The 19,043-nt window shown below is 48.0% G+C and overlaps 1 protein-coding gene across 2 annotated transcripts in view; it reads left to right on the top strand.

The window, feature by feature from the left end:
* The window catches only part of DNAAF9 (dynein axonemal assembly factor 9), a 132,586-nt gene that overhangs the window by 63,053 nt on the left and 50,490 nt on the right, over positions 1–19,043 (top strand). For both annotated transcript variants that reach the window (XM_075563923.1, XM_075563922.1), the window contains exons 14-21: positions 523–599; positions 2,496–2,540; positions 2,939–2,984; positions 4,313–4,424; positions 5,352–5,422; positions 6,175–6,225; positions 7,065–7,152; positions 15,373–15,476. In XM_075563923.1, coding sequence (XP_075420038.1) covers positions 523–599; positions 2,496–2,540; positions 2,939–2,984; positions 4,313–4,424; positions 5,352–5,422; positions 6,175–6,225; positions 7,065–7,152; positions 15,373–15,476 — 594 coding nt within the window. The remainder of the gene's footprint in view (positions 1–522; positions 600–2,495; positions 2,541–2,938; positions 2,985–4,312; positions 4,425–5,351; positions 5,423–6,174; positions 6,226–7,064; positions 7,153–15,372; positions 15,477–19,043) is intronic.

Genomic DNA, 19,043 nt, shown 5'->3' with positions numbered 1-19,043 from the left:
AGCCTCCGAAACCTTGCGGAGCAGTTCTGCCCTCTCCTGTAGGGTCGCTATGAGTCAGAATGAGCTCCATGGCAGTGGGTTTGGCTTGGCTAGGACTTGTAACTCTAGCTCTCTGACTATGCTTGGCATCCGGCAGAGACTGAGGGCAGTGGCCTCCTCGGGCAGGGAGAGGGGTGGGGGAGTGCAGGAGAAAGCCTGGACCCAAGGCCCCTTCAGCACTCTCCTAGACTCAAGTTCTTTCTGATGCTCAATGTCTCAAGGGTCCACTGGCACCAACCCAGCAGGTTCCACCTCTCTCAGGTGGGTCAAGTTCCAGTGCCCACCTGTCCAAATGAAGTATTTTCCCTGTGAGCTTGTAACAATACACTTTCATTTTAGTGGTGTTGATGTGTAGGAAATAGTCACGTAGAGGGGTGGAGCACGTGCTAGAGTCTCTCTCTCTCTCTCTCTCTCTCTCTCTCTCTCTCTCTCTCTCTCTGCTGGGAACCCTAATTGCCTCTGTTTGTGTCATTGGTTTTACAGGCCAAGGAAGTGGCAGAGCAAACCCTGGGATCTGAATTAGACGCCTATGAGTTGATGCCATTTAAGACAGCGCTACGGTAGGCAATGCTTAGTATTTTCTAAAAGTTGGGTCATAAAAACACACGCACTTTTCTCTTCTGCTTTTATTCTTGGTCTCCTCTTGGAGAAATATTCTGGTAAATGAACAGGCTATTTGAAAGAAGACCATTCATCATTAGGGCGTTATATGGCAAACCAAGGTACCAGAGCTAGAAGAACAGCATGAGACGCATCTGCCACGTGTTAGGAGGCTAGCTGTGAGGCCAAGTAGTACCAGAATCTCAGGAGCCTGGTGGCTTCAGAGGCTGCAGAGATCAGGGAGGGGAAACTGAAGATGTGAGGGGTGAGGTTTGTTAGGGACAGAGGCATGGCCTCCTATGCTTCACAGATTGGAGAAACCCGGGACCTGGGAGCGTCTTGGAGTCTAGATAGTCTGGGAATCTGACTTCCTGGCAGGTACGTAGTCCCAGTGAGTCTCTGTTCTGTAGCTCAACGTCCGCTGACCCAGTTCATTCACCCACTGCATCACCTTAGGACCACTTTGTGCACTTTTATGCAAAGGTACCAATGTTGGGGATTTCCTTAAAAGCACATCTGGGATGTGCATTGTTTCCTCAGTGCCATGCCCCCCGATTTCATAGATACGCAGCCCTGCACAGTGGGAAGGGACATTTGGAAGATGGCAGTCCTTGGCTCTGCCAGGGAGAGTTGTATTGCTGCAGCTCCCACAGTGGAACAAAGAGCCCGAACTCTAAAGGGCTTCCCGCTCCGCCATGGGGCTCCTACACAAAGTCCCCATGCCCACTGCCAACTGAGTCACACTGCTCTCCTACCCATGACGATCTCGAGTAGCCCTCGGGTGCTGTTCAGCTTACTTCAGGCCTCCTTTGCCCGGGGTCTTCTGGATCATGTTTCTCTGTCTAGGAAAGACCTGCACTGCCTATGGCTAGGAGCCCTGGTTTGAGACTGCGCCTTTACTTTCCACCTGTGTGACCTTTAGCAAGTCAGGCAGCTCTCTGTGCATCTGGAAAGGGGGGCTGAGTTGCTTGTAGAGTGGTAGGGAGTCCAGGGTCTGCCGTGTCAGCATCAGCTGCTAGTGCAGCGGGCTCTCCTCTGTGGCCTGGAGATGGCCAACATCAGCATTCCCTTCCCCTTTTCCTTGGGGTGGTGCCCACTCCACCCTCTTAGGGCAGGCCTCCTCTCGATCCAGGTCCCCTGGCCTGGGCATACCTCCCTCAGTGGAGGAAGGAACGCAAAGAAAGTACCAGACAGTGAGAAGAGAGTCTCTCCGGCTAGTCTTCCCCCCTAGCACCCCACCTTCTTCCCTCCACAAGGGCTACGTCACTAAGTGCACTCGAATGCCATCTGATAGGTAAGACTCACCCTGAGAGGGTAAGAAGGGAGTCGCCTTGAATTTACACAAGTTAGTAGGTGACTGGCCAGGGCTTGTTAAGGTAAGAAATGGAACTTATGAGTGAGTTTTCTGATGATTATTCTGTGTGTTGAGTCTTACCACTCTCCCTGGCCGTGCCCATCATCCCACTGAAGTTGAGTGTGGGTCAAAGAAACTGACCTCAGCTCTCAGGACAGGGATCACAAATTGACCCAAAAGGGGTGAATCTACAGTGGACATCAGTCTTGTCACACCGTTCCCTCCTGCTCTGGTCTAAAACTCAAGACAGCCCTGAGAATCTGCACACAAGTGAGGCCCTGGCTGGAGTCACATGCAGGCCCCACACCTGCCAGTGGTGTGCGGCCCCTGGAGAGATGACGGATGCATCTAGGGCTAACTCTGCATAGCAGGAGGTCAGCAGACCTTACTGGGTGGCTGTCAGGGTCCCAAGCAGATTTACTTCAGAAGCAAGTGTGTGTAAAGGGTATTAACAAAGTAGTCAGCAAGAGCAGGCTGACTTTTGTTTGTTTGTGCTTTGCAGCTCCAAGATGGCTTTTCATATACATGCTGTGAATAATCAGGGAAGGTACGTATATGGCTGTCATTTGCCCTCTTTTGGAGCAAGTTTAGGAACAAAAAGGGAGGGGAGAGGCCAGCCTTGTAACAGCTGGCGTAGGTGTTTCCATGGTTGGCCACCTATCTCTGCTCACATGGAGACCCTCCACCCTGAGGACTTCCTACTGAGGGACTGGGCACAGGACACAGTTCATCCCATACAGCCTTCGTTTCCATTCTGCATGCATGAAACACATTGTTATGAAATCCCGGAGGGAAAGAAATCTGGGCCATGATCAAAGTGAAAGAGAACAAAATTAATGTCAGTGCAATTAATAATTCTTTAATATCTCTCTCTCTCTCTCTCTCTCTCTCTCTCTCTCTCTCTCTCTCTCTCTCTCTCTCTCCCTTTTTCTCTTTCTCCTCTAGAATTGTTCGTCTAGACAGTGAAGATAGCTTATACTTTGTGAAGACGGTAAGCAGAGTTGTTACAGGTCAGAAGACTGGGAATGGCCCACAGAGGGGCAGTGGGTGGTGGGCGGTCTTGGCCAGCACATCCCTTATCTAAAGAAGCTGGCGTGTTCTCAGGACCGTCCAAGCAGAGCATTGGTGGACCAGAATTTTCTAAGGTTACCCAGACAGTTGTGCCTGGCCCACCCATATCCACATGCCCATGGCTAGGCTGTCTCAGGCCCGAGTCTTAACTGGGGTGGGATACTTCTTTCTGAGTTGATGAAGACTTCCTCCAAGTAATGGAAGTTGCTCTAGCATGAAATGGAGATGTAGCTTCTGAGGTAATAAACTAGCCTCAACACAGACCAGCAAATGGGGGTCTATGTGTCCAAGGTCTTCATCGACGTCCTTCCCAGAGGCCTGGTACTCCAGCTATGCGAACTTCCTGTGTGCTGAATGCATACTTATAGGCCTGGGAAGGGGTTTAGACATGCACCGCGATCCTGGTCTCCTCTCTCTCTGCTGGCTTGGCCCAGGGGAGCAGAGGTCCCAAGCCGGATGTTGGTTCCCTGCCACAAGCCAAGGCTTTCACTTACCACGGTATGCCCTGCTTCACACACGTTTCATGAGAGGAGGACGTACGTCCAACCAAGGTTCTGGTAGTAACCTGAGCGGCCACAAGTTACACCTTGCATCTCTTCTTGGCCACTGCCTGAATCTTCACTCTGATGAACTCCTGGTTTGGAGGAAGTGGGGGCAAGTGTGGGTGGCTCAGTGCAAGGGCACCCCACCACCAGAACCAGTGGAAGATCAGCTCAAAGTGTCTGTGAGATGCCATCAACAGAGTAAACTAGGCAACAAAAGTGACTTCTTAAGGTTATAATTTACATTTTTGGAATAGGCGTGCCCCTTTTGTTGGTGTTCGTTTAGAACCAGTTTAGCCCCTTTTGTAACATCATGACATTGGGAAATGCTTACTGGCATGTAGGCGGTCACATTACTCTCTCTGCCACACTTGAAACTCCCGGACTTCCCTCCTCGGGATCTTCGCAGTTCTTTGGAAGGCGCCTTGCAAATCACTAATGGAGTCCAGCCGACTTGTAGTGTTGATTTCAGGAATCCATTCAGAGCACCCAGTGAAATCAGAAGGAAAGATGGGAAGTTGGTACTTTCTGTCCCAATCCTGTTCTTGCTTCCAAGCAGAGCTGGATAGTTGGCTCCTCTCTGAGCCCCCAGTATGTGTTCACAGTGTACCTCCGTGCAGTTCTTCATGAACCCTCCCTTGCCAGTCTCTTCCTGAAGGCGTGGTGGGGCTGGCGCTGGCCGACTCTGCTCTCTCGTTTGACACAGGCCTGCATGGCTATCTACGATATTCCTGACGTGCTGGGAAGAAGAGGGTGCTTAGGATCTGTGGTCTTCTCAGAATCGTTTCTAACATCTCAGATCTTGGTTAAAGAAAAGGGTAAGTGGTCTTTGGAAAGCAAAACTTGAACCTCTGGTGAAAAGGAGGGGAGGGGGCAAAGCAAACCATAAACTAAGCCCAAAGAACAGTAGTAAACTGGTAAATATTAGAACATTTATGATAAAGGTTGTGGATCCTAATTTGTAAACAGCTCTTATTAGTTAGAGAAATCCCAGCTACCCGAGGGAGGGTGGAAGGCAGGCAGACACACGGGAGCTTCAAAAAGTTGGTGGAAATTTATGTTATCTTTTCATTTTAGTGTTCCACCAACTTTTTGAAGCCCCTTTGTTTATGTGCATGTACATTTATATGTTGGCTAGAATACAGCCTCACTAATCGTCGCTTCTAATCCATTGTTATCAAGTCGATTCCAACTCATAGCAACCCTATATAGGTTCTCCGAGGCCGTAAGTCTTCACAGGAGCAGACAGCCTCATCTTTCTCCCAGAGAGTAGCTGGTGGGTTTCAACTGCTGATCTTGTGGTTGTCAGCCCAATGGGTAGCCCATTACACCACCAGGCCTCGAAAAGGAGCAACTAACATCTATAATTAACTAGCTACCATTTTTCATCTATTATGTTGACCCCAAAAATCATATCCAGTGTGGGATGATGCCCCTGATGGTTTGAGTTTTAATAGATAAACATGTTCTACTTCTAGAAAAATTAAAAGTAAAACTTTCTAAAAGAACTAATTCCCACAATTCTTCATTTTGATATATTTTTAATTGTTGTGGAAAATACTAAAGTTCATCAAGTGAGCACGCCATTCTTCATCCTCTCATCCCTGTCCCCAGAAAAGGCAGTTTTCAGCGTTTGAGGGCATCCCACTCCAGCAGATGGAGAAGCGCTGGCTCCTGACAAAGTATCTGGGGCGGCAGGAGTGGGGCGGGGGGTAGGAATTCACATGTCTGCGGTCTTCCTACAGATGGCACTGTTACCACAGAAACCAGCTCCATTATCCTGACCGAGGCCATCCCCAGATTCTGCTCCTGGATGGTTAGTTTCACTCATCTGAAGGAAGTGACAGAACCGTGAGGGAACCAGGAACTTTTTTGGAAAAGCCTCTCTATTGGGTCCCTGGTGGGCTGTCAAATCCAGAACTAGCTTTCTCTTGATGCAAAGAAATCTAGTTTACTGACCACTTTCACGATGTTGGAAAAGGCATGAAGGAACTCAGTTATCTGGGTCTGTGTTAAAATGTGAAAGGAAGAAGTGAACACAGCCATTGTAGAGATGAACAGACTGAGGCTCAGACATGAACGGTTTGCCCAAGGTCACTCAGAGAGAAGGGAAACAGGTGGTGACTGCAGAGTCCTGACTATAGTGTCCCTACATGAGAAGGCATGGCACTGGGTGATGGGGGCCCAGAAAGCATAAGAGCAGCAGCTCTGTCATGGTCTCAGCCCTTACCCTAGAATCAGTTCATGTTCCACCTCTGGGGTTCCCATCTGGATAGGAAAGGAGGAGAGTCATCTCTGTCTTTGGAGATATCATGAGCCTGTTTAACTAGACCTCAGGTCCCAATGAGAGAGCCACATGGCTTCAGTCCCTGGCCCCTGATGACCAGCAGGCAGTTCAAGCAGCTGTGCCAAGGCCTAAAGGACGGCGTGGAAGGGTGGGGAGGGCGCCCAGGGCTCGGTGGAGAGGCTGCTGGGTCAGTGTCCTGGAACAGGGGGACACAGGGAGGGAGCAAGCAAGGCTTTGCCTTTCGTGGAGTAAACTCAGAATCTGTGCTCCTTTGCAAACAGGTAGAAGATAATGAAATAAAATTGTCAGAGAAAACCCAGCAAGCACTGAAGGTAAGCAACCAAGCAACCTTCTTCTTCTCAATGGAATCTATAGAAGGTAAAGGATACAGAACAGAGAGGCACACGGCTTCATCCGACTGCTAATTAAAGGGTTTGTGTGCCTTTGTGTTCACTTCCTATTTGCATTCTTCTCACTCCCAGCAAGTTTTAAAAAATAACCTTTTCAAAAAATTTTGGGAGGAAGGTCTAAAATCGGATTCTTTTTGCCTTGTAGATATTACCAGTGTTTTTTGGAGTTTTGTTTTTTAATAACCAACTAGTACTTTCTAACTTTCCTTTAAAAATTGTAAGTTTGCAGAGAACATGCGTTTCCCATTCAATAACTTATCCTTTGTTGGTTTGTTTGTTTCCTGGCATTGCTTGCAGTCCCCTCAGCATGACAGCACTCTTCCCGCTTCCTCGAGTGTCGAGGTTCTGTTGGCTTCTCTGTCCCCTCCCACCTTCTGGACTTTGTTTTGGGGTAAATGTTGCTCTTTGAGCCTGTGTCAGTAAGCAGTTCCAAGCTGGCCTCCGCAGCTAGTGAGTGGTGAGAGGTCGGAACTTCGGGCCAAGGAAAAGGGGCCTCCGATTTCACAGTCAGAGGAAGTAAATCAGCAGAACATGGACAGATCCAGTAGCCCTCAGTGCATGGACTGGCAGAGAACGTAATGTTCCCTTTCTCAGCACAAGTCAGGGATGCTGGAAGCATGCTCACCAGGCAGGCGGCCACAGATGATGGGAATAGAGTGGATTTGAGTTTAGATTCGGCAGCCTTTACTGCCTGGGCCCAACGTTTGGTTCTGTGGGCGATTGTGCTCATTATCACCTGTCCTGTTTGTCTTGCTTTAAAGGAAGATGAGTGTTTCCTGGGCACTTTCCTAACAGGAGGAGAAGGGGCATATCTTTACTCCGGCGACCTGCAGTCCTGGCCTGAGGAAGGTAAGTGGCTCTGACTTTTCTATTCTTGAATAAGCCCCGGTGCCCCTTCCTGCGGGGAGCAGCATGCGTACTGTGATTAGTAATACACCTGATACTCGTTGGTGGAGAAGTGCTTTCTTGGAGCTTTCCTCCTCGGATCCACCCACTTGGCAGCTGAAGAAACTTCCGTTAGGAAGGGCTGGCCCCAGAACCTTGTCCAGTCCCCTCGCAGCTCCTGACGCTGGCAAGAGCAGCATGGCCAGAATTCCAAGCTGTGGGCCCAGACACAAATCTGAATTGGCTTATTGCTGTATAACAGATTGTTACAACTATAAGGACTTAAAATAACGTCCATTTTTGTTCAGCTGTTCTGTCGGCCGGCCGGCCCACTTGAGCGTGTTCTTTGCGCAGGGCCTCACAGGTTGGAGTGAGGGTGTCAGCCATACTGGATTCTCACCTGGAGGCTCTGGAGAGGAACAGGCTCCCAAGTTGTTGGCACAATCCAGTCTTTACGATGTAGCGATAAAGTCCCCGTCTTCTTGCTGCATGAGCACTTCGCTCAACTCTCACTTCCAGAGGTCTTTGCCTGGTGACCCCCCACATCTCAGCAATTAAGATCCATCCTTATGTCAGGTACCTCTCGTGTTTTGAATCACTGCAACTTCTTTTGCCACCAGCCAGGAAAACAACGCAGAATGAAGCTCTGCTTATAAAAGGCTCATGTGATTAGAGTAGGCCTGCCCAGATAATCTCTCTTTCGCCTTATATTGTAACACGATCACCACGGGTACACACCATGGGGTGAAGGTTATAGGGCCCTCTAACCTTTCTCCCTACCACAATCAACCTGCTGGTCCCCATGACTCATGCCCTCCCCCTTGCAGAAAACACTCACCTCCCACACAAGTCCTACTCCATTATGGACGTCAGTCAAGTTCCAAATCTCATCTGCTCCAAAATCCAAAATTCCATCATCTAGATCTTCTAACCACCACTTGTCTGTCAGTTTGGATTGCAAGTCAATGTAAGGAAGACCACAATCCTCACAACTGGACCAATAGATAGTTAACATCATGATCAATGGAGAAAAGGTTGAAGTTGTCAAAGATTTTGCCTTCCTTGAATCCACAATCAACGCTCATAGAAGCAGAAGTCAAAAGATAAAAGACATATTGCATAGGTAAATCTGCTGCACAAGACCTCTTTTTTTATTATTTTAATAAATCATTTTATTGGGTGTTCTTACAGTTCTTATAACAGTCCATACATCAATTGTATCAAGCACATCTATACATATGTTGCCATTATCATTTCCAGAACATTTTCTTTCTACTTGAACCCTTGGTATCAGTACCTCTTTTTTCCCTTCCCCTCCATCACCACCACCCCCCTCCCACCAACAAGACCTCTTTAGAGTCTTGAAGAGCAAAGATGCTACTTTGAGGACTAAGTAACACCACCCAAGCCATGGTATTCTCCATTGCATCACAGATGCATGTGAGTTGTGGTGCTGGAGAAGAATGTTGAAAGTACCACGTCTGCTCACAGGACGACCCGCTCTGTGTTGGAAGGAGGGCCAGAGAGCTCCTTAGAGGCAAGGGTGGCAACACTTGGTCTTACATGCTTTGGATGTGTTTTCAGGAGAGACCAGTCCCTGGAGAGGACATCGTGCATGGTAAAGTAGAAGGGCAGTGGACAAGAGGAAGGCCCTCCCTGAGATGGATGGACACAGGGCTGCCTCCGTAGCCTCAGGCACAGGAAGCATTGTGAAGTTAGCACAGTGCAGGTTTGGTTCTGTGGTGCACAGGTTCACTCGGGGTTGGAGCCCACTCAGTGGCACCCAGCAACGACAATGATGGCAGAGCTTCTCAAGCAAATGTCGACAAGCTCCTCCAGAGAGTAACCTACTCAGGACAGTCCCTGAGCACCATTCATCGCCATCTGTGAACCTGCGACTAAAGAGAGGAGGTGTCTCTCTCAACTCTGCACACATACAAGGTGATAGCAGCATTCAGGTTAAGAGAGGAGGAAATGAGAGGTAAAGAGGAGTCTTCAGTCTAAACCCGTTTTGAATTCGCACTAGGTGGATCCCAGTTTCTTACGTAGGTTTCCAGACCAGGAAACAGTCATCCCTAGTGCCCGGCTCTCCTGCCTCAGCTGTTGGTTTTGCTCTCTGGACGCATGGTCCTGGCATCTGTCACTTCCCTTTGTTCATGAACAGTAGCACATGTTTTCCCCTGAGTAGTTTCATCAACCTGCTTCCTGCCAGTAGACAAGAAGGGGGCAGTCAGCAGCCTTCTTTCCTCTGAGCTCCCTGAATCTTTCAGTCCATGGTGATGGTGTTTTTACGGATGCAAAATTCTCCAGAGTCATGTGGATCTTGCTTGGATTTCACTGGGGTTCACCTCCATATTCCTGTTGTGACTCCCTCCAAATACCACTTTCTTATCGTGTAGCTTTCTGTGGAGGCAGAGCCCCGACTTACTCCACACACTGCCCAGCCTCTAGTAAGCAAATCCTCTTTCTGGCTAATTTGTTCTTCTGCTTGAAAATATTCTGCCCAGTGGCAAATTCCTCTCCCTGTTTTTGGATCACTGGTTCAGCTTCTCCTCCTTCCACAAGGAAGACAGAGCACAAGGACTTCTGGTTTCTTATCCACTTCATGTTGAGATGGTGATAGAATTTCTTATCGAGCCTGTGGACCATACAGCCCCTGCATTCTGCCTCTGCAGGTTTGAATGCAGAAGGCTGTGGAGCTGGGAATATTTGCTGAAGAAAGAAGTGTGTGGCAGTGCTTCCTGCTTTGCACGGTGCTTTAAAAGCTGGTTGTGGGCACAACACAGAGGTGGTTGTGCTTTGGTATAGTGCAGCCAATTATAATATTTAGTAAGGATGTTTGCCAAAATTAGTTTGTACTTACTTAGCAAAGTGCCTTGGTAGGAGAATAATCTTGCCTTGTATTGAGTTATCCAGCTGGCTATTCCGTGTGTCCTGAGGTCCTGAGCAAGAATAAGGGACACAGCCAGTGACTTTCAGCACCTCGGTAGTAGTCGCTCTTTCCACAAGCTGAGAGTTCAAACTTTCATAGTTCCTGAGGGAAATCTACTCTGAATTAGGCGATGGTTTTCTGAAGCAGGAAAATTCAGTAGAATCAGAAGATTTTCAACGCCATTGTGTTAGGCTGAGTTCTCCAGTGGAGCAAAACCAATGGCACTTGTGTGTATGGAAGAAGGAAATTTCTCTGAGGCGAGAATAGCCGACAGAGCTGTCGAAGCGAGCAAGCCCAGCTCAGCTCACGTTAATGGCAACATCAGGAAAGGAGTCAGGTCTTCTGATTTTTCACTTCAGTTGTTTCACCTCGCTACTTATGGATAAGACCTAATTCCAACACCAAACTTACTGTCACTGAGTGGATTCTAACATAGAGTGACCCTTTATAGAGATTTTAAATCTTCACAGAAACAGACAGCCTCATCTTCATCTCAGGGAATAGCTGGTGGATTTGAACCTCTGACCTTGTGGTTTACAGCTCTCTTTATAACCTACGGTGCCACCACTGTCCCTATGGATAAGAAGGGTATTTCCTTTATTATCCTCCAGAACCTTTTCACTTCCCTTACAGGCTTCTGGCCAGTGGGGTGTTTTTTTTTGGGGGGGGGTTGTTTGTTTGGGGCTTCCCTTCACTCCTGCCCTTGATTTTCCCTTCTGGCATTGACCCAGCAAACTGTCTAGTACCTGGGCCTCAGAAATGTGCTTTCAAGTTTTACCACACATGATCCTATATCCCCAAAGTCTTGTTTTTGAACATAATTAATACAAAAGTCTGAGTATTCCTCTGCTTAATACTGTGCTCCTGACAGGTCATCTGTAGCATGCCTCTTCATGTTGTTTATTCATTGTTTCTTTGGGATGATTTGTCTTTTTCTTGTTGATTGTAGAGTTGTGTATAAATTTGGGATGTAAATCCTGTCAGTTATGTATACTAGAAATATTTTCTTCCACTATGACTTGTCATTTGATTTAATTTGTGATCATTTCTGTGGGTTTTTTAAACCTTTTATTGTGAACTGGGTGAGTGCAGTAAAACAGGGCTGCAGTCATAGCTGCCCTCCTCTGGCTTCGCTCTTGCCACAAGGCAGGGGTCAGGCATGCCTCCACCCGCCGTCCTCTTTACCTATTCTCACACCAACTGTTCTTCCCAAGGTACTCTACTTCTGGGCTCAGTTCACACAGAACTCACAGACAATACTCAAACTCAAGGGGATATTTTAGGGAAGTTACCACAAGTCAGTATCGGCAAACAGTAAGGACACAATCATTGGTCCACAGCAGTAGCCAAGTCTCTCTCCAGTCCTCTGACTCTCAGCCATGCAGTCCCCTGACCTCTGCCTCTCTGGACCAGGAATTCTGCCTCTTACTCTGCCTTACAGTCTCATAGTCTCAGCTCTGCTTCTCGGTTCTGACTCATCATCTTTTTCCCTTGTCCTCTCGTCTCTGGCTCCTTTGTTCTGGCCCATGGTCTCCATGTAAAAGTTCCTGGTGCCTCTGGTCTTTGCCTCCAACAGAGATCTCCAATGTGCTCTTTTTCCAGTGGTCTGGGGGTTTCTCTCTGAACGTTCTGCTTCTGAGATGGCCTTAATACATAAGGAATGGTTTGAAAGGTGTGGTTTTTATCTTTCAACAGACCATACCCCAAGAGAACAAAGGGTGTGATTTAGTTCACACCCTCTACTAAGGTAGAAACTTAATCTCCCCTTAGCAGGGAACTCCCTCCAAGTGGAATAACACAGACAGAGAGACATACCTCACGCAAGGGTTTATGGCTACAGGGGTTGTGGCTAGAAGTGCCATATTAAGTAATTGACTCTTATTTAAGTAAAGATTTACAGAGCTAATCCATTTTCTATTCAATAATTCATATGTTTATTACAGATCATTGATTTCTGGTGTCTTTTTAATGAATAAAGGTTCTTAGTTTTAACTTCTCTCTTTGTAGTCTATATGCTTTGGATCAGTTAAGAAAACTTCATCTTGCAATCTCAAAGATATTATCATATTGACTTCTAAAAATATAGATTTTTCCAGAACCTACCTGGATTTATCTTTGAGAGTGATGAGCCAGAAGTACAATTTTATTTTGTTTTCAATATAGATAATATGTCTTAGGCCGGGCACCATCTAGTTCTTCTGGTCTTGGAATGTTGGAAGATGGGGTTCACATGAACCAGTATTCCTTTGGATTAAGTGTTTCCTGTATCTTTTATTTGCTCCATGTGGGAGAAGCCCATAATTTCTCCTTAGATAGTTGCTCACAAGCTTTTAAGACCTCAGACTAAAAAAAAAAAAAAAAGACCTCAGTCTCTAGTCACCAAAGTAGGATGCAGTGCATTGTTGTACCACTTGACCTTGATGTCCCCTGAGACTATGATTCTGAGCCCTCTAGGCCCAATGACTCATTCTCTCAAGGGGTATGGCTAAGTTTTAATAACTTTGCCCTTTGTATGCTCGACTATGTTCATTGGCAAGTTTGCAGTACATATGAATATATAGCTAGAAATAACCTTTGTCAAACCTTTGTATATTGTGGGTGCTGTTCCATTCTCCTTCCTGCTCCTGTTTAGCTTAGATGTCTGTCCACTTGTCCTATATTGTTATTTCCAGGATTGGGTGTGTAGTGCTCTTTACCTTTGTTGCTTTTAACACTTAATGTTCCTCCCAGTGTCTTCCTTTGCCTTGACCGTGCTGTGCTAGCCTTGCCCTTAAGTCTCTCCCTTCACCCAGGTCCATCCGGGCCTACCCTCTAGTTAATTATTATTTCCCTTTGCCCTCCCACCCCTAGTAGCCTTCAAAACGAAGGTTTCTTTCTGTGAGTAAACCTTTTCCATTTACAGTACTGGTCTGATATGCTACTTTTCCTTTTGTGATTAACTATAATCTCTCTCAGCATACCATTCTCTAGATTCATCGGTGTTATGAGGTGTTTTGCAGACTCCTCATGATTCTTGTGTGTGTGTGTGTGTGTGTGTGTGTGTGTAGCACATCCTGGGGACTCTGGTAAACAAGCTGAATTGTACCACTACATGATGAGAAACCCTGGCAATGATCAGCCATCCACTGTGTGCTGTCTCAATTCTAGACCCTCCTCTTTGGCTTTGTGTCCGTGTTGAAGCTATTGAGAGACACTTCCAAAAGAAAGTTCTTTATAGCAGTGAGCATGAATGAATTCCATAGCTGTATACTACCTCCCACATGACTAAGTCTCAGAACAGAACACTGAGATAATCTTAGAATTCCGTTTCTGTAAAAGCAAAAACAGACTAACCTAAATAATACCTAGATTTGGGGCACGTATGACTGGTGAAATGATCCCTAATCCACACAGTTAGTTCCTTCGTTGGGGAGAGAGGAATGAGTGGGGTACTAGTGCTCTCGACGGAATGCAGGGTCGACCTTTCCGGGGTCGGACATTCTGGGTTTTGTGTCATGCAGCAGAGTCGGCATCAAGGAGAAGCGAGGCCAGGGCATGTGATGGGCCTTCCTCCCACACTCATAGGAATGGTGGTCCTGACTCCGGAAGGAAAGATTGTGAATGTGCTAAAACGATATCGCGAACATTGTGGCGTGATAGGGGCAGTCGGTATGTGCTTGTGCTGGAATGGAGAACATGCCTGGGAGCAGCAGTGAGGAACCATGGGGTTGGTACGGAAACAGGGATCTCATCGTGTCAAGAGGGTCCCAGGGCAAAGCTGTGTCCAAGGAAAAGCAGCCTTGACTCTTTGAGGGACAGGAGATTCCCGAGGCTTGAACCGGAATATCGGAGTGGGGCTGGCGGGTGACTGCCCAGACGGTGAAGTTGGCCCTGGTAGCCTCTGACTGCACATCTGGTCCTCACCACTGACAGTTAACTCCAACCTTCTTCTTGTAACTAGGAAACCGCTGCCACCTCCCCCAGCCCCAACCCCCTCTTCACACACACCTTCCCTTTTTCTGAAACCGTATTTCCTAAGCAAGTCCTCAAAAGGTGCCGTACCCCCAATTCCTCATCCATGAGAAAAAGACAGCCCCCAAACTCGTTGCTTTTGCTCATCGTTACAACCACTTCCAGAACTTGGAGCAGCCTTCCTAGAGCTACCGCGTGAGGATTCTCCTGCTGCTTCAGTCCCTTCCCGTTCTTCCCTGTCCTCCGAGTTCCCGGGATACTTCATCTCTGCTCTCTGTGAAACCGTGAAGAGAAACGTAACAGAAAGGATCCAACCTCACGCGGTTGCAGAAAGCAACTTCCCTGAGAGCTGAGGCTCTGGGTGCTTCGTTAGAGTCCCTAAAGCAACGGGCGCATCCTGGTCCCTTTTCATCCTATTTGTCCTTCTTGCCTGTCTTTTGCTCCCTTCGGCCATACTAAGCTCCTCTGTACGACCTTGGCCATCGAGAAGCAGAAACTCCCCTGGGGCTTGAGTCTCTTGTCCTCAGGAGCCCATGTCCAGGGTTCGCCTCCTTGTTTTTGTGAACGACAACAAGCAGCCTATGCTGTAGAACCCTTCTCTTGCCTAGCAAGACATCACATTTTCGTCTCTGTCTTCCATACAAAGAGCCCTGACGGCACAGCAGATCCATGGTGCTTAAGCATTCAGCTGCAGGAGAGCGCTGTGGCAGTCTGCTCCCGTAAAGGTGACAGCCTTGGTAATGCTACGTGGTAGTTCTACTCTGCCCTGTAGGGCTCTCCTGAGTTAGAATCAGCTGGATGACAATGGTTTTGACCGAAGGCTCCTGTCACCAGGACTTCCACTGACACGTTAGTGCTTGCTCTTGAGCTCTCATGAGGGACGTGGTCTAGGGCTGAGCCAGCCTCTGCCAAGATGGGAGGAAGGAGGATCCATAAACATAGTAATAGAACAGGCATGCAGTAGTGTTTTTAGAATGTTTCCCTGGGAGACCTATAAGGAAGTGTGAATTTTTGCTTCCTATCATCAACTCTCAGTTTATATACTCGTTGGTTTTATCCCCCTAATTCTTAAGCAAAGATTGTATCTGATATCTCATTTCTCTCTGAAGCCCTCGGGGGGTGGGGGGGACATTGGCCTCCCTGGAATACAGGGTTCGGTGTCCACAATCATGTAAAGTAAGTGCTACTGATACTGGGCTCTGGTTACCTCCGTGCAGGCCCTGGTGTCTGTGAGGAGAACGTTGGGATCTGAAGCCCAGGATGTAGCGCTCCTGCTCTGACCAGCTCTCTTTGCCTTTCAGGGAAAGTGCAGTTCTTCTCCAGTGGCCTTCTGTTTTCTCACCGTCACCATGGAAGTATCATCATTTCCAAGAATCACATGAATTCCATTTCCTTCTATGATGGGGTAGGTGTTTTACCGGCCCATGTCTTTACTGTTCAGGAAAATACTCATGCTTCTGAGAGGAAAAGGCAGATAACTCACTTTCTCTTCAACACCACCATGGGGCCAGCAATCCGAGCTGCCCTAGAGAGGCGGGCAGGCAGGGAGGTCATGGGCAGGCCTGGGTGCCCTCAGGTCTTGTCACTTTCTGTGCTCTGCTAAAGGCTCAGCCAAAAAAGGCTTCTGGGTCAGGACAGCCGGTAGCTACCCATGTCCAGTTCCCATACCCTAAAGGGGACCGGGAAGAAGGCTAAGGAAGGTCTCAAGTGGCCTCTAGCCCAAGGATACAAAGGCTCACCCACTTGCGAACTAAAGAGAAGCTGCACTGATGAGGGACCCATTTATCCATCAGCACAAGAAAGACTTGTAAGTGAGCCGAAGACAGAGAGAACTGGGTAGCTTTTCCCGTGCGGAGCTTACCACACCCCACTCACCTGCTCAGCTGTTAGAACCCTCGAGCTCCCCCGTGGAACCATTCTTTAACTTGACCAGCCTGTGCCAGCACGTCCCCTTTGGGGGAGGAGTTGCCGGTATGAGTTCCCTTCCCTGTAGTCGCTGGCCAAGGTGCACCACAAGAGCAACCTCCACTCGACTGGTTTGGGCCTGTGTGGGAGCCAGGACAGAGACTAAGTGAGGTGCTGTAATGAAACTTCAGTGTGTTCGTAGGAAAATTCCATGTGACTACTTTTCATTCCATTTTCCCAGGGACTGTATGAAGCCTTCCCATGCCCTCCCTTTATGATCAGATGTCTCAGGAAACAAATTCTAATATGTGAGCAAGTCTGTCTCCCACTTGGAGCCAAAGGGCAGGCCAACCAGCCTGAGAGATTCATGGGCCCTATGTGATAAATCTGTAGGCAACTGGACATCCCCTTACAGAGGGTTTGCGGGGAGGAGACGAGCCAGTCGGTGCAGTGTAGCAACAATGACACATGTAACTCTGCTCTAGTTCCTGAATGCTTCCTCCTCTCCACTATCATGATCCCAATTCTACCTTACAAATCTGTCTAGACCAGAGGATATACACTTGTACTGATAGGAACTGGAAACTCAGGGAATCCAGGACAGGTAATCCCTTCAGAACCAGTGCTGAGAGTGACAATACCGGGAAGGTAGAGGGAGGGTGGGGTAGAAAGGCAGAACTGATTATAAGGATCTACATATAACCACCTCCCTAGGGGACAGACAACAGAAAAGTGGGTGAAGGGAGATGTCAGACAATATAAGACAAGACAAAATAATAATTTATAAATTATCAAGAGTTCATGAGGGAGGGGGAAGGGAAGGGAAAGGGAAAAATGAGCTGATACCAAGGGCTCAAATAGAAAGCAAATGTTTTGAGAATGATGATGGCAACAAATGTACAAATGTGCTTGACACAATGGTTGGATGTATGGATTGTGATAAGAGTTGTACCAGCCCCCATTAAAATGGTGTTTTTTTAAAGTCTTAATAATAGGCTAAAGAGTCTTCCAACATCAAGAAAGAAAGGACAGATCCTTCAAGAACAAAGCCAGGACAATGTTTAGTGCCATAGAATCCATCCCAGTCATAACGATTCTAGGTGCTGCCCCATGGGCTTCCCAGGCTGCAATCTTTACAGGAGCCGATCACCAGGCCTTGTCTCCAAGGAGCCACTGGTGCGTTCAAACTGCCAGTCTTTCAATTCAAAGCCAAGTGCTTAACCTTTGCACCACCAGGAAGGGCTCCCTTGTTAGGCTAGTACAACCAAAATAAACAAATAAATGAAACTCACTGCCATTGAGTTAATTCTGACTTGGAGCAACCCTATAGGACAGGGTGGAACTGCCCTTGGGGTCTGTGAGACTGTAACTCTGCATGGGCGTAAAAGACCTCCATTGCCTCCCGAGGAGTGGCTGGTGCTGTTGAACTACTGGCCTTGCGATTAGCAGCAGCCCAACGTGTACCCACTATGCCACCAGATAAAAACAACTACACCCACTGTCCTCCCACAATTTGATGAGCGTGTGCGCATAGTGGCTCATACAGAACAATTGGGTCGTGCTGCGTGGACAGGAATAGGAGGGGCCTTCTAGCATAAGTGAAAAAGCCCACTGCCCTCAACTTTCCAAGTGTCCAGCCACTTCCACTGCCCACTGTGTCCTGGCTTCCCTCAAAGATGCCCACCTGAATCAGAGGGCACCTAAACTGCTGTAGATGCTAAGGTTCATCTGAAGAACAAGACCCCGGCCCTCCAGGAGACAGCCTAGGACTGTTTCAGTCTTCATGAAGACTGGCATCCACTGAAAAAGCACAATTTTCAACACAGTTATACTAGATGTGTTTGTGTGTTGTGATCCAAGTGCCTGGCTCCCTGCTGGCCTGACGCAGTAATGAGTGTTAGCTTTTTCTACTATCTAGAATCATGGCCAACCATCTTCTCTTCCGAGTGCCGTGTCCCTCCACTGAGCTTATGAGGAATACTGACTGGTTGGGACAACAGGATGGGCTCCAGACAGGTGCTGGAAGTGCCAGCTCTTCTCTGCAACTTCTTCCTCGTCATCAACTTCCCCGGGTTCTGGAAGAGCGGGTGCAGGGGTGCAGGTAGTGGGAAGCAAGCAGGCTCTGCTAGGGGAAGGTGGTGAGAGGAGGGAGTGTCTTGGCTTCTGGGTGCTGACCCTGCTCCCTCTGGACCACAGGTCTGATCCACTGGGATTTAGTAAAGGGGGTTTGGGGATTTATCCTGTTCCACATAAGGGTAATCTCTTCTACCCCTTCTCTTGGTGGCCGCTTTTCCTCAGGCCCCTGGAGTAGAGGGAAGTGGAAAACTAGTCAGACCTACGGCATTCCACAGTCTCATCCAGCAGAGAACAGCATCAGGTTTGGCCCGCGACCCCACTCTAGAGGCGCAGCACCCTCAGAGCTGAGGCTGCCGTAACCTCCTGTTAGAGACCCAGGGCTGGAAAGCTCCAAGGCTTCCAGGTTTGAGATGTGCCCTGAGCTCAGTCTCACCTCTTCCACTCCCCCGCCCCTGTGTCTGTACAGAGCACCTTTCTCTCTCTCGCTTTCTCTCTGCTTGTTAGCGCTTTGATAGTAAGTAGCGGAGTTTGGGGTGAAAGGGGCATTCTAAATGTCCCTTTCCAGGAGAAAGGTAATTAAGGGCTCTTCCATCAAAATGCAATGTCTTAAAAAAATGTTGTTGTTGTTAAATAAAAAGACAAATGTCAAAAATAAAATTTAAAAAAATACAAAGGTCTTTTCTTACCTATAACTTCCAGTCTTTGCACATGTCTCACTTTTTTTTTCATGTCTCACTTTTTTATCCAGCCTGCCTTGACACCCCTGGTTCGTGGGATAGCCTGCCCACTCCCCAGTACCTCCATTTCCCTTACCGACTTTCTCCTTTTGTCTTAGCACTTACCCTGCCTTCTAACGCACTGCCCCATTCAGTCATTCATTCTGCTCCCCGCCTCTCACCATCCCCACAAGGACAGGGATCCTTATCTGTTAGCGTCAGTGCTGATTCCTGAGCTTCTAGTTGCGTTTGGCACATAACAGGCACAACGCTGA

The sequence above is a fragment of the Tenrec ecaudatus genome, chromosome 12 (genome assembly GCF_050624435.1).
Source record: "Tenrec ecaudatus isolate mTenEca1 chromosome 12, mTenEca1.hap1, whole genome shotgun sequence".
NCBI classification, from domain to species: Eukaryota; Metazoa; Chordata; class Mammalia; order Afrosoricida; family Tenrecidae; genus Tenrec; species Tenrec ecaudatus.
This window is presented reverse-complemented; position numbering and strand designations above follow the sequence as displayed.